Source organism: Hydra viridissima, unplaced genomic scaffold (assembly GCF_058129835.1).
Source record: "Hydra viridissima isolate aposymbiotic clone 2 unplaced genomic scaffold, HvirCarnegie_v1 scaffold_10, whole genome shotgun sequence".
Taxonomy (NCBI): Eukaryota; Metazoa; Cnidaria; class Hydrozoa; order Anthoathecata; family Hydridae; genus Hydra; species Hydra viridissima.
Window position 1 is genome coordinate 13,396,549 of NW_028324309.1, and position 15,565 is coordinate 13,412,113.

At 28.9% G+C, this 15,565-nt stretch overlaps 1 protein-coding gene across 2 annotated transcripts; it reads right to left on the bottom strand.

The window, feature by feature from the left end:
• Positions 1–1,828: 1,828 nt before the first annotated feature.
• LOC145182189 (NFX1-type zinc finger-containing protein 1-like) lies at positions 1,829–12,596 on the bottom strand. Of its 2 annotated transcripts, none has more exons than XM_090100252.1 (7): positions 12,397–12,596; positions 11,359–11,487; positions 11,053–11,157; positions 9,303–9,434; positions 8,736–9,178; positions 6,185–8,016; positions 1,829–5,461 (listed from the first exon to the last, which is right to left on the bottom strand). In XM_090100252.1, exons 1-7 carry the CDS (start codon positions 12,416–12,418, stop codon positions 2,071–2,073), a joined length of 6,054 nt encoding a protein of 2,017 aa, XP_089956378.1. In that variant the 5' UTR covers positions 12,419–12,596; the 3' UTR covers positions 1,829–2,070. The 2 variants fall into 2 exon arrangements, with proteins under 2 accessions (XP_089956378.1, XP_089956379.1); XM_090100253.1 differs by having other exon boundaries at positions 11,340–11,487; positions 12,397–12,591.
• Between the last annotated feature and the right edge of the window lie 2,969 nt (positions 12,597–15,565).

Sequence of the window (15,565 nt, forward strand, 5' to 3'; positions counted from 1 at the left end):
TTGAAAGTACTTATCACCTTCAAGGTCACTTCATGATATAAAGACGCGTAATGATGAGTAAAAGAACCATCTAATAATTAAAATAACAGTGAAACCCACCTACCTCACACAGAATTGACAAAGTTTTAGAAATCGAATTGTAAAAATCAAGGCAATAAACAATTTTCTTAGAATTTTTGGTTCTAATCAAAAGTAACGTGAGCCGGTATAGTTGTAAGAAACATAAACTATGTATAAAATTCAACATTGTAACTAATTATTTTCTAAAATTTTAAATAATCAGTGAAACTTTTCTTGAGAAACTAAAGATAATGTTTACAAAGTTTGATAAATATTTTAACAAAAAATTTATTTCTTGAAGTTGAATACCAGAGTTTTACTGTGCTAACATCAGACTTCTGTGAATTTAAAACTTTTTTTGAAAAAGATGTTCTATAAAGTTAATGTTTTTATATGAATTTAGGGTTCTTTTAACACTTCTATCGTGAAATTTGTTTCAGAAAGACTTTTCTCGTGCATGTTATCTTACAAGTTGGAAAACCTCAGCTCACCAGTTGAGAAAGATTAATGAGAAATATTTTGACCAGATACTTTAAAGTGAAAGGCAAGTGAAGTAGTAACTAAATTTAAAAGCAATTTTGACGTTGCAAAACAAGCTCCTGTATTAAAAAGTTGGAAACAGGTTTTGAACCTGTTAAGATTTAGTGTGCGCTATTTACATAAACCTTTTTTTCTTGATATTCCATGCGCAAATCGGTCGGTAGCTTTAATTGAAAAAACATTTTCTAACATTCGGCGCCTAACAGAGAGCAATAGAATGTGGGCAAATTGCATTTCATAGTAAAGCACTGACGTAAATGATGACGCCCCCGGATTATGTATCTCATTTTTTAACCTTTCCAATGTCTGTTCAAGTAATCTTAAGGGAGCATCTGTTTAGTGCTTGGGAGCAAGAGGAATTTTGAGTCTATTACGATCCGTCCCTGAAGGATATGAATGAGTGTGACAGAAATCTTAAACAAATAATCAACCTCTTTAAAATGGATTATTTAATAATTAAGGACTCTTTTGTTATCAAACCAATATTTATTTTAGGCAGCTTTGTAAACTCATCGCTTTCCCTAGTGTTTAATCCAGTATTTCATAAGTATTCATCCCTGTTTTAAAGGAGGAATTGTAAGTTTTATATGCTGGTTTTCTAACAATAAGTAGGCAAAATCAATAATTGCAGAAAGGACAAAAAGGATTGAAGATCTTTCTTCAATTTTTTTTACGTTCTTTTTCTCTCCTGGGAGGTGATTGGGATTAATTTTTATAATCTATAAAACAATTAATCAATTACATTATTTGTATGTATTATTCTATTACAGAACACTGGAAATAAACAGAAACAAAGCAAGCCAATATAAAAACGCTTTTGCAGATCACAAATGGAAGACCAATCTATATAAAAAAAAACTAAAGTGGTTTAAGCGATGAACCAAACGGCGATGAAAAAAATATTGTCCGAATCTTTATATCAAACTTTAATACTTTTATTTTTACCTTTTGTTTCTTCAAGTAAAAAAGGATGTTTTGGAAAAGTTCTTAGTAGTTATTACAAGATGAAAATAAAATATTTCAAAGAATAAATTATTTCAAAATATGTTTCAAAATATTTCAAAAAATAAAATACTTCAAAACATAATTCATAGTATTTCAAAGAATAGAATATTTCCAGTCTAAATTAATTATATTTCTAACATGTTTAAAATGATTGATCTTGAAAATCTATCTATAAAAAAATTTTTTATAAATACATTTTTAACAAAAATCAAACGAACAAAAGGAAAAAGATTCATTGTTTATTTGGTTCAACAAATTATAACAAGCTTCTAACATTCGTACATTTAACACAAGACAGTAAAAGCTTTATATTTATCAAAATCAACAAAACCTCCATTAAATAAAGCATAACTATCTAAAAGCTAAACTGAGACCTTTAACTTTAAAAAACATAACTATCTAAAACTAAACTAAGACCTTTTTTTTGAAAAATCATAAATAAAGATGAAATATGCAAGTCTTGCATTAGGTAAAAAAATCTCTTATCTTTACAATTAAATCGTCCAAATAACTTTTAGAATAAGGATGTTGTCGATGAGGGATACCATTGCAGTTGATATCAGAGGAATCTTTTAACATGCTTTCATTAAAACAACTATCCGTAGAAACATCATCATATTTTTCTCTTTGAGTATACAAACTGGTATCTCTACATTTAAAATAATTTTTAGATATTGGTTTTGATTTGTCAGAAACAAACTTGGACCATAAATTGATAGGTGGCTCTTTCTCTGTTAATGGAGCCCTATTTCTAATGTCAGGTACCATGCTTGTTTTAAAGTTCACTAACTTAAAAGGTGAATAATCAACAGATGACTTATTTTTAAGGAAATAGTTGACAGAAGATGCCTTGTTTCTTATCTGTTGTTCACTGGGGAGGGCGACATACTCAAACTTGTATTTAGGTAGTGAAGATTCCTCATCAGATAGACTTGTAATAGAAATATCCTCTAAGTGATCAAACGAAGATAATCCACACTCTGGACAAATCATTCTATCACGATTAGAAACAATAAAAACATGACCTGCCCCACACTTTGACCAAATCTCATCCTTCTTAGGACAGGAAAGTAATGAGGGTTTACATATATGCGTTAAGGGAATACTCACTTTACCATTTAATACTGAAAATACCTTTTTCCTCAACTTTTTTAGTTCATCGCCTCGAACTAAATCAAAATCAAGAAATGATTGCTGCAACAGAGTATGAAGATAATCTACAGAAAAACTTTTAGTTTTGCTTAATGTCTGCTCAACAGATTGTTTACATAAAACCATTTGCAGTTGGAACTGAAGCCTTTGAGCTTCTTTGCTGAGATCTTCTGATTCATGATAGGTTAAGGTATTATCTATTGTATTATATATAATATCATCGAAGGCGTTCAAAATGTTTTGAACCTCGATACTGCTATTTTGCAGATCTATGCTATACCTTATGTAGTTAATAAAAGTTAAAATTTGAATTTGATTATATAAACGTTGTGCAGTTAAGATATTTTTACTCTGAATTAATCGCTCAGCAATTAATAATGTCTCTGATTTAGTTGAACTTCTGGCTAAATAACGTAAGTCAAGATTCCTTTGAAAGTCAAGTAGGTTTTTATTGTTAATAATAAACATGTAATCTTGTTGTTCTTGTGAAGTAAGTTTAGTTTTCAACATGAATTTTGACAGCGTTTGACAAGCAACATATGTATCTTTCATAATTGCTAAAGCATTGGAGGCTTCCTTTTTGAGGTTGTAAGACTGAATCTTTAGAAAAGCATTTCGAACTTCATAAACCTGTTTTCTGTAACGCTTGGTGTTTAAGATAGGCTCATAGCAAGATGGGCATTTACTGTAAGCAACTAATGAAACACAATGCTTTGTAAAGAGCTCATCGATTTCAGATACCGGAAATACATGACCACAATCAACAAGAACTATTAGTGGGGAAGACTGTATTGAGTAAGACTTATATATGCAGAGCATGCAATATGTGGGGCAAGTCTCACCACATAAACCATAGCATTGGTGTTGGCATTTTTGTATTAAAGAACATCTTTTATTGCATGGCTTAATATTACATTCTTCATAACACAGCTTGGTGCATTTTTGGTGTAAACAACGATTTTTACAAGGCTGAGTGCATTTCTCACATAATTCAAAGCATTTATTTGAGCATGTTTTGTGTGAGCATCTAAATGGACATGGTTCTTCACATGGAGTGCAAGCCTGGCCACACTTCACACTGCAATTATGAGAGCAAATATGGAAATTATTACAAGTCATTGTACATTTCACATGGTAAGCTCCTTCAAAGCACTGGAAACAAGTTCCAGAACATATATGACCACATCTTAATTCAACTTCACATTTTGTATTACATTCAGCAGTATCAGGATTTTGATTACAAAACAATTTTTGCATGTGACCACACTTTAAAACTTTAGAAACAAGCACTCTGCAACTTAACATACTTGAACATTCTTCTCCACATTTATTAGTACACTGATGACCACAGCTAATAAGTTTATCACAAGTTTCTTGACATACTGCTTCACTACTACTGATTGAACAAGGGACCATAGAAATGTGCCCACATAATTCAAACCTTTTTTGTATTAAATTATCACAAGGGTTGCATTTTGCTCCATGATGGCATTGATGCAAGCATATATGGTCTTTGTTTTCACACATTTGTTTGAGACATTTTTCACGACACTCACAATCTTTATGAAACTTATCATAAGGATGGCAAAAAGTGTCACATACATGTCCACATGGCAACACAAAACCACACATCAATCGACATCCTCCTTCTGGTACATTTTCAAAGTCACTTTCATTTGAAACTTTGATTTTTGTTTCTGGATGATTTTGACAACACAGTGATAGGGTATCACCAAAACAACCTACATTTATTACATCAAAGATAATCCTCCGCCACAACAAATTATGTTCTGCAAGTAAGGAAAAATTTCCAATTACATATAAACCATGTTTGGCTCTTGACAGAGCTACACAAACCCGATTCTCAATTTTAAGGAATCCAATGGAACCTCGTTCATTACTTCTTACTAATGATAACAAAATAATATCATTTTCTTCACCCTGGAAATTATCAATAGTGGTCACTTTTACTCCTTCAAAACACGATTTTGGCATGCACTTTTGCAGTTCTAAAAGTTGTGCAGAGTATCCTGCTAAGATAGTGATTTGACTAGGCTCATAGCCTTGCTGTAGTAAATAAAGACAAAGTGATTTCATAAATTTTGCTTCATGCAGATTTGCCTTTGATCCAAATTTTTTAAAGCTTTCAGGTTCTGAGTGATTAATAAAGTACATATTTTTTTCCACCCCAAGAACATGCGGATAACTTTTCACACTTTCATGATCAATCAAGTTAGGATATATATACTTTAAGTTAGATGAAATAATTGGTCTCATTCTATGCTGAACATTCAATGATGGACATTTCATACTATTATTTACCATACGTTCAAACAAAGATAAGTCCAAATGATAATCTTCAGCTAGTGCATGCACATTTGGGTTAGGCCTTAATTGCTTGTGATCTCCAATAAGGATGCAATGTTCTGTCTCTTTTAAAAGAGAAGCAACTATATGGGCTTCTAACACCTCTGCTGCTTCTTCTATAACAACAATTTTTGGTTTAATGGACTGCAGTACAGAGCGCATGCGACTTGCACATGTTGTAGTCATTGCAATTACATCCGCTTTACGCAAAACAATTTCTTGTTCTTCTTCCCTAACCTGAGCAGCAAACCTGCAGGACTCTTCATATTGTTGCATTTGCTTTGCAACTTTATCATCGTAGTCCATCATAAAAACTTCCAACCAATATTTGTACAACCTTGAAAAAACAACTTAAAATGAGAAAAACTTAAAAAACATTAAACTTAAAAAACCTTAGTAAAAACAAATTATGGTTTTATGCAAATATTTTTCTTTTATTATTTCATGGTTTATACTTTAAAATTTGTGAACAATAATCAAGCTATTACTTTGAAATAATGATGTATGTTTATGCATTCTTTATTTAAATTATGTATACTTATGCATATATTTTGGTAATAGAAGTATGATATGCTAAAGTTTACTTTACAGCAGCAATTTTGCTTGAAATTCTAATGATAGCCATTTTTTTGCAATTTATTTTACTTCCAAAGGTTTTATAACTAGTACAGGGTATAAGAGTGATGTGGGAATATTTTTTCAGCAACTAGCTTACAAAGCTTTAGAAAAAAAAAAGTTAAAAGATATTTAATTAATAATTATAAAAAATAAAAGAAATCTAAGTAAATTTCTTATTTAATCTTATATTTTGCTTAAACTTTTATTTTTTTCAATAATGGCTTCTTCAATGAGATAACACAATAACAAAGTTTGAAGTTTTTTAGCCACAGAACTCACCCTAAAATTAGTCTTCAAATTGCTGCCGCACCTTGTTAGAACAACATTTTGACAATTAAAATTTCATTTTTTTTTAAAAAAAGAAAAAATCTTTACTAATCTAATTTTTAAATTAGAATAATGAACTTGGTTATTACATATGTGAGAAAATAATGACTTTTACCTCCACTTATTGTCAATAGGTATTAGCCAAGGATTTTCTATAGCATCAACTTCTTCTTTACTCATTGCATTGCATTTCTCCAGTTTTGTCCTCACTTTTAAAGCTTTTTTTGTTTTTGACATTGTAACCAACTTAAAACCCTCTTCATCAACAAACAATGAATTCTCATCACCAAAGTTATCTTCATTCTCAAAATTGTAAGCATGACTGAATAGCAATGGTTTAAACTGATCTTCATCAACTACCCAGCGTTCTGTTAATGCATTTCCTTCACCAACAATTTCAATTAAGTCATTAGGTTTATCCTGTGATTCTAAAAATTCATTTTCTGTATCGTGAAGAATTGTTTCATTAAAATAATCTTTATCCAATCTTGAAACATTATGTAGAATGGGCAACGGAATCTTGCATAACTCAAGGAAGATGTCAAAAATTGATATCTTTAGACCATGACAGTGTTTATCTTGCTCTTCAAAAAATTTTGAGTGTTTTTTACTAATACAATGTTTTATTTCACTGAACATTACAAACTTGCCTTTTTTAACAGCTTCCTGGGATTTTTTCACAGAGTGCAAATATGGCTCTAATTGTTGTGCAAAGTCTTTTAATGAGTTTGCAGACATTTTTCGGCGATATTGTAAACATTTATAAGAATTATTTTTAGATACTTTGGATCGAAATTTCAAAACATAATTTTTGAGCAAATAAGGTTCTAACTCTTCACAGGCTCTACCACCAACTCTGATAATGTTTTTGTGACCAAACTTTATAAGTCCTTTTAGAAACTGATCAAGTGCATGGTTTGTGAAACATACAATCAGCATTGGATTATCTTTGTTTTTGTTCCAAACTTGCTGATTAGACAAAAGACAATCTACAATTCGTAGACCACAGTAAGTCTTACCAGTACCAGGAGGGCCTTGAACTACAGAAAACTCATTTGTTAAGGAATGCTGCAAAGCATCTAACTGTGATGAATTAAGATTTATTGAACTGGTCAACTTGGTTTTGGAAATGAAAACTTTCTTAAATCTTTGTTCTCCTAAAGTGCTTGACATGTCATAGACAGCATCAGGAATTACTTGCAGATAAGCTGGCAACTTTCCAGATGTTTTGTTCTCTATTAAGTATTTTTTCATAGGCATTGCATAAGGGTTGATTTCTTTAAAACAATCCATTACATGTCTGTAGGCTTCAAAGTAAGCTGGACACTCAACCATTTGTAGGTGTGATTTTTTTCTACAGTAATTGTACATCTCTGTATTATTTTGAAAACAAACATCAAAAAATCCTCTCCGCAACTCCAATGGCTCTCTATCAGCCACTGTACCAAAAATCATTGTTTCAAAGTTATCATTTGAAAAACATAAAAGACTTCCAAATATTAAACTTCGTGACTGCTCCCATGAAAAATATCGCATTGAAGTTGCATCAAAACAAACTTTGAAAGTGATTCCCCTATGAGTACATATTGGATACAATACTTGAATACCTTGATAAACTGTTAGATTAACTTTTTTACTTGTAATATTTTGACGCAACTCATTAATGCCTTCTTTCAATGTAAAGAGTAAGTCTTCACGGATAAGACGATATTGAATATCTAAGTATTCCTCCCCATTTTTGTAGGATCCTTTTTCTTTTATAGGTCTTAGTACACGTTTATTTGTAACAAGAAAGTCTTCAAGTGTTGGAAAAGTAGGAAGCCTTCGAAAATCATCATAAGACATGAGATCAGTGTGATTAGCGTCAAAATTCAAGTGCATAAATGTTTCACCATTTTTTTGAAACTCTTTGTACTGATTGTAAAAGTACTTAGAGAGATCTTTAAACTAAAGAAAAATTAAAAAGCATTATGCAAAAAAAAAAAAAATGCTTCACAAAATCTATCGTAATTGATAGATTTTGTGAGGCATTTTTTAGCCTTTAAATCTTAAACCAAAGTATTCAAAACATTGGTGTAAATGCAGCCATTAAAACTTAAAGTATTAAGTTTAAACACTGTAATGCACTACAGTGCTTGTTTTAAAATGTAAACTTTAGATCATTAAGACCTGAATGAACAAAATATCTTATTTACTAGAGATCAAGTAAGTGTTTTTTCATAACTGTAATAAAATTTTTTAAAATGAACGTAAATACGTGCATTTGTAAACAGGTGATTAAGATAATTTTCTGTCTACAGACCATCGTTAAACATTGTAAAACAACAGGTAATGTACATAATTTTTTATATTACAGGAAAATTAATTAAAAAGATGTAAAAAACTTATCTTTATGGTAACAGAACAAATGAAAAATGTATAAACTTTACATTAAATTGATAATTATAAATAGCAGCACAGAAACTGAGTGATAAATAGAAAACCATAAATTAAATAAGAAATAAATGTTAATAAAGTTGTATAAGTATCAAAAATAAATTATAAAGCACCAAAAATAAGTTATGAAGTTTTACATACTATCAAATATAAAAATTACGTACTAATACTTTAAAGTATGCTAGGTATTTAATTTAAATGCTTTATATTAATTCTAAAATATTACTTACACGTTTATTGAGACATTGATCAGTAAGAAAGTCAACAAACTTCTGTAAGCCTTCTAAACAGGCAGCTGTCAGAAATGTATGATGCAAACATGCTTCTATGATAGTCAAATAAGCATCAGCTACCAGCTTACATTTAGACACATCCAATTTAGATGACCAAATGAGTAAGTAATGAAAAAATTCCTTTTTGTTTAAAAGATTTCTTAAATATTCTACAACCATTTGAAAAAGTAATAGATCTGTAGCTGTTGCTAACCTCCTAAAAATTAATAGCAGAAGGTACATATTTTCTTGAGGAATTTTGTCTTCTTTAGTATATTTCATAAGGTTTGCTTTAAACTGGCGAATTTCATTTTCAAACTTGAGATCATCTTCTGTGTTTATATTGTAGTAACTTAAAAGCTTTAACTTCATTTCAGTGTGAACCATTTCTAATTTACCTTCTAAAAAAAGTAAAAAATAAAGCTACAATCATTAATTTACTTCTCTTTCCTTATATATCTTAAAAAATGTAAAAAAGCTTAAGAATTTACAGTATAAAACAGTTTTTTTTTAAATTTTGCTTACTCAGATTAGATTTAGCTTCATTTCCTTTATCAACATTCTTTTTTCTACATCTTGACCTTCTTCGAAAACCTAAATTTGGTTCAGTGCTTTTGACTTTACTAGTATTGGATGTTATACAGGCAGATTGAGCATCTAAATGAAATTGTAGCACAATAAAGAAAACCCAATTTTGATAAAGTTTCTTCAAGTACATTTTTACTTATAAATTTCCACTAAATTAAATGATATATAACCTTAAAAAAATATAACCTTTTAAAAACTGCTTCAACCTTTTTGCAGTAAAAAATAGGAATTTGGCAGTAAAAAACAGGTAATTCTATTAGTCTAGCCATTTTAATATGCAGGACAAGTTATAGGAACTGCAGTTTCTTAGAAAAAAAGTTTTTTTTTGTAAATTGTTTCTTAGATATACTTTTCCAGATGTTATTAACTTAAAAAAGACACCTGTGGAGACCCAAGGGCAAATACAATTTCCTTTCTGCCTCTATTAAAAAAAACAAACAACTATTTAGTAAAGTACTTGCAACCTTATCTAGAGATTTCAAAATTTCTTAAGCCACATCCAGGGCCTTAGAACTTAGCTTTTTTACATTATCTTTTTTTCTAAAAATTACTTATGCCCACTTCTTTGAATGTTCATTTCTTTTGAATGTAAAGAACAACTGAGACTATTTATCTATCAAGAAAAAGTTTTTGCTGCTGTAAGGATATAAAAATATATTGACTAAATTATTTTTTGATGGGTATGAGGGAAGGGGAGTGGAAGGGGCTATAAACACTATAGACTTATAAACCTGAAATAATTTTAATAGTATTAGTAGTAATAATAATAATAATAATAATAATAATAATAATAATAATAATAATAATAATAATAATAATAATAATAATAATAATAATAATAATAAAAATAATAATAATAATAATAATAATAGTAGTAGTAGTAGTAGTAGTAGTAGTAGTAGTAGTAGTAGTAGTAGTAGTAGTAGTAGTAATAATAATAATAATAATAAAAATAACAATAACAATAGTAGTAGTAGTAGTAGTAGTAGTAGTAGTAGTAGTAGTAGTAGTAGTAGTAGTAGTAATAATAATAATAATAATAACAATAGTAGTAGTAGTAGTAGTAGTAATAATAATAATAACAACAACAACAACAACAACAACAACAACAACAGCAACAACAACAACAAATCATATGGGCTGGCCAGCTAGGAATTGATAAAATTTCAAATCATTGTAATCTACACACTGCTGAACTTTATTGCTGATTTCTAATAAAGTTAAAGAAGTATTTAAAAAATTCAAATCAACAATGCAATGAATTCTACGAAATGGCAAATCAACAATGGTTAAATTAATGATTTTTAAAACTGTATATATTGTAAGTCAACCCACTTACATAACATTTTTAAATAAAAAAGGATGAGTTTTTGAACATTAAAATATCATTTTTAAGATTTCAATTTACAACTTTTATTCCATTAATCTATTTTATCTTATTACATATAAAATTAATTATTTTAAGTGTTTGCGTCTTAGTAATTTGCAACTTGCCATCCTTTACACAAAGCATGGTACAAAGATTACTTCTTTTTAAAACTATGTAAACTTCTTGCAAAAATTCTCCCACAACTATTATTTGATATTTCAACTCCTTAGTAATTATGTAAATTAATTTAACAACAATAGTGTAACTTAGATCAACTTCACATGAAATTTAAACAAACAACTAACAACATAACATTACCATGAACAATTTTAACTGCTGTCTTTTTTACTACATTTTGCAGCACAATTTCTTTTTCATTCTGCTTTTGAGTTTGCTCTTTGCTCTTTGATAAACTATTCACCTCTGAAATAGCAAACCTTCATAATTTAAGAAAATTTATCATTTTAAAAGAAAAACTTTATCCACCTGTACATATTTAAGTACTAATACTAACTTTTGTATAATAATTTTCTGTATACATACAGTATTCTTTTTATAGAACTCATTGAAGTATAATAGAATTATGAAACAATTGTCATAATAGCATTTCATGTAAATGATTACTTTGATGATTATTTTGAACTTGTAATGTCTTTTTCTTTCCATCTTGTAAAATACCTTCTCTTTCTTTTTGCCTTTTCCTCTGCGCTTTCCTTTTTTTTGTTCTATGATTTGATCCATTGTTTGAAGTACCTGAAACAATCAATTTGCATTTCAAATATTTGTAAATTTACTACTTGCAAATTCTAAGAACACCACTAATCATGCACTTAGTGTTTACGTTTAAATGATATGCAAAATAATATTCTATTCCTTAAATGCACTTCAAAAAAATTATTTGTTTAAAGTATAAAGATTGGAAGTGTAATTGCTATCCGAAATATATGTCGAAATTATCATGTAATTCAGAGTTTTTTTGCTTGGTGCACAGTAAAAAATTTTTAAAATTCAAACAATATTATAATAATGGTATTGCTTACAAAAATTGTAATTCAACATTTAATTATAATTGCAACAGGTACTAATAACAGCATACAAAATGTTCAAGGTTCATTGCTTGGTACTTTCTTTTTTTTTTTTTGTAAAATTTTACTTGAAAATAAAGTAATAGAATTGAGCACAAAATTAGATATCAACTGAAGTGTATAACTGTTGAATCTGAGTCAATGTAAAACATTTGGTGCATTTTTTGTAATGTTTAAAAAATTTTCAATACCATTGAAATTCCAGATTATTTTTATGGAAGAAGCTAGTTTTTCTAAGGAATGATGCATTTTAAAATGTTAGGAAATAGTTATTTTACAGAGAGAAGTAAACGAAATTTCAGAAAATCTAGCTACTCAAATTGCAGAAAATAAACAAATAAAAAGACATCATGCAACAAATATTGTTTATTTGATGACGATATATATATATATATATATATATATATATATATATATATATATATATATATATATATATATATATATATATATATACATATATATATGTATTAAATGACCTATACATATCATACAAACAATACAACTAAATAAATTGCATATATGCATGTATAAAATTTATATAGATGTATAGTGGTATTTAAAAATTAATACACACCTTTATCGTTTTGATTGTTCATGGTTCCCGAAACTGAACATGGGTTATAGTTACGGTTGATATAAACCTTTTAGGTATATAATACGTACTTTTAGGTATATAATACGTACAAAAGTGTTTAAAAATAAAGTCGAGACATGATGTCCATGTTTAAGCAGTAAGGCAATGATTGGCATTCTTTTAATTATTCTAAGAATTTTGCGTTTTCAGGAATTGCAGAGTGACCGGTAAAAAAAACAAACCGTAATATGCGCGTGAATCACCCGCACTTTTTTTAAAAAAAAGTGCGGGTTTTACACGATTATATACGGTAGTAATTACTGCCTCTTAAAGTAACTGTGAAAAAATTATTGACCCTTGTTTAATCCGCATCCCAAACTTTTGAAGGTTTTTTGTTGAAAAAATTTTTCTTCTATACTATTTTTAAATCATTCAATAGTTTACCAATAATTGTAGCTATGACCTCTTGCAATCAGTGGCGGAGCTAATGTGTGGGCTGGGCTTTGGTGATTTGCTTTTAGGAAGTACACGTTAAGTGTCCACTAGCTACATAATGTAATCATTTTTATTAAACTTATTCACGCATGTTTTAATAGATTTTTTTATCATCATATAAAAATTTTCTCATACCAAAATCACTTTATCTTGAGACTGTAGTGTAATTCTAAAGCTAATTAGCGAATATTTATTAACTTAGCAAGATTTTTAATATCTATTTATATATTTTTTCTGATATTTATTATCATTTAAATCCTAAAAAACTCTACCAAATCCGGAAATACAGGTTTACTGATTTTTTTTTTTTTTTTTTTTTTTTTTTAATTTTATTTTCCACAGCTTTATTTTATTTGTCTCATTAACAAATAACAAACAGTTTAAAAATGAGATAATCTTTTTGCAGGATTTCTTTTCATTATGATTCTTATGAAGGCGTTGTTTATTTTTGAAATAATTTAAGTCTAATTAGCCTGATCTTTATATCTGCTTATATTTATAGTCTGAAGTTTATAACTATTACCAATGTTTTAAAGATGGCTTATTTTCTTTAAAAATAAAGACGAACCAAATAGTTTTTAATTTATAAATTTTCATAAAAAAAAAAATCAAAATTCAAAATAAATTTTCATAAAAAAAAAAAAAAAAAGTTCAATTAGAACTTCAACCAATGAAATCTAAAGTCTAAATCTCAGTTAGACAAGGGCAATTAGAAGTTGCTTGTTCGTTAAATATTCTTCTTCGATCGAGAATAGTTTTACAAAAAGTGTTTTATTTTTTGAACACTTTTTCAAAAGGCCTCATTTCTTCAGGAAATGGTAAAAGTAGAACTGTTGCATCAAGATGAGAGCTGTGGTTTTTTTCAATTAAAACTAGACAAAGCTGGTTTGAGCAACGATAGTGAGTGGCAAATTTTTGATATACTTAAGAAAGTTTTTCTCCATCATCTGACGAATTGACTGACACCCTATTATTCCAATACGAATAAAGTTGACCATAAAATTAACTCTCGGAATAATAAACTATGGGAGCACACTATTGCCATTTGCACTAACCGCCAAAGCTACAATCACTTATGCTATTTTTTAAGCAGATGTTCCCGATCAACGACTGTGGTTGTTGAACACATGGTATTCTGGTTTCATCTTTATTCCATATGTCTGCAGCGGTCACTTTGAACCTTGTTAAGAAGTTGTTTAAGCTATCAAAAAACAATTTAACATTTTGCTAATTAAAACTAATGCAGTGATTTGAACTTGTTGCTTAAGGAGAACAACCGCACTCAGCAATTTATAACTCTGCCTATGAAAGAGGAGTTTTCTGCTGCAGGTAAAAAAAAATATGTATACGCAAAGCATCTGTCCTCCTTAGGACAAAGACCATAGAATATATTACTTTTTTTCATAAGATATTGCTCAAGCAAGTTTTCCTGTTTATGCTCAAATAACTGAAAAGGTAAATTATTTAATTTGTGAAACTATTCCAGTTGTGTTTTATATTGTTTCAGGGTTTTCTGTTTGATTTAGGTTGTAGATCTCTTAGTGTAATAATTGCTTCATTAACTTCATTAGCCTCAGGTGTTTCAACAGCAGGCATCAAACTAAAGTTGATTGTTACTATTAGAATATGGAGGAATCACTTCGTTATCAAGAATCATCTCAGTTAGAACTGAAGTATTAGAAGCAGAAGGTAATAATTTACTTATTATCTACACACCCCATGAAACCTTAACAACTAACAAAATTATTAAATACTTATTTATCAGAATGATTCTTTCCTGACATTAATATTTATTCAAGCTATATTTTCAAGCTGGTTTATAACTGATGTGTGTTGAAACTTACTTACAATTAGGTACTATATTGCTTATTTACTTTTTTAAATATGTAATACATACTCAATAGAGTTACATACTAACATACTTACTACTTTTAATGCTAAATTTACTTGCATTCTTACAGAAATTTAAACTCACATTACCTACATAGAGTATTAAGCCTGCAGCACAGTTAGTAGTTGTTAGAAAGTAACTTTTAAGCTTTTTTATTTAAACGACTCGTGTTGTAAGAAATCGGGTTTTACTAATCCTTTGAGCTAACACAAGAGAGCTGTCATAAAAATAACTGTTGAAAGCCCATTGAAAGCCCAGCGATTTAACAAAAAAAACAAAAAATTAACGCTAAAAACAAAAGAAGTGAAAGGATTAGTTGTGTTTTTATGAAGATTATTAAATTTCCTGACACGTGTTTCTGGAAGAAACTGGGCTAACGTGAAGGGAAACATTTTTAAAAAATCTTACCAAGAGCATAACGAAAACTGTTATCCTGTTGAAAGAAGAGAAACCAAGACAGTAAAATATTAATTATTTATATTCTCCTTATTTCTAATTTACCACGGCTGCTTACATACTATAAAAAATCGCACTTCTCTTTGAAAGACATCATAGGTTTGCTCGATGATTTCCCAAACACAGGTCAAATTTTTCAGTCTCATAAGTGAGTATTGAACAGTCATCCTTTGTTATAGTGTTAATCTAAGAATTTAAACTTCAGTGTTTAGTTAAATATCTAAACGCACTGATAGTTTATGAGACATTCCTGTATGTGTATCGTTTACAAAAATGATAACATAAAACTTAAACTGAGAGAAAGAAACAGGAAAGTTACCAAAAATA

What these genes read in the sequence shown, in the direction of transcription:
- LOC145182189 (XM_090100252.1), bottom strand. Translation starts at nt 12,418, where the DNA reads ATGAACAATCAAAACGATAAAG. An exon ending in AGCAGTTAAAATTGTTCATG is followed by an intron (nt 9,435 to 11,052) that starts GTAATGTTATGT and finishes AATTTCATTTAG; the next exon opens with ATGCTCAATCTGCCTGTATA. An exon ending in ATCAATGTCTCAATAAACGT is followed by an intron (nt 8,017 to 8,735) that starts GTAAGTAATATT and finishes ATTTTTCTTTAG; the next exon opens with TTTAAAGATCTCTCTAAGTA.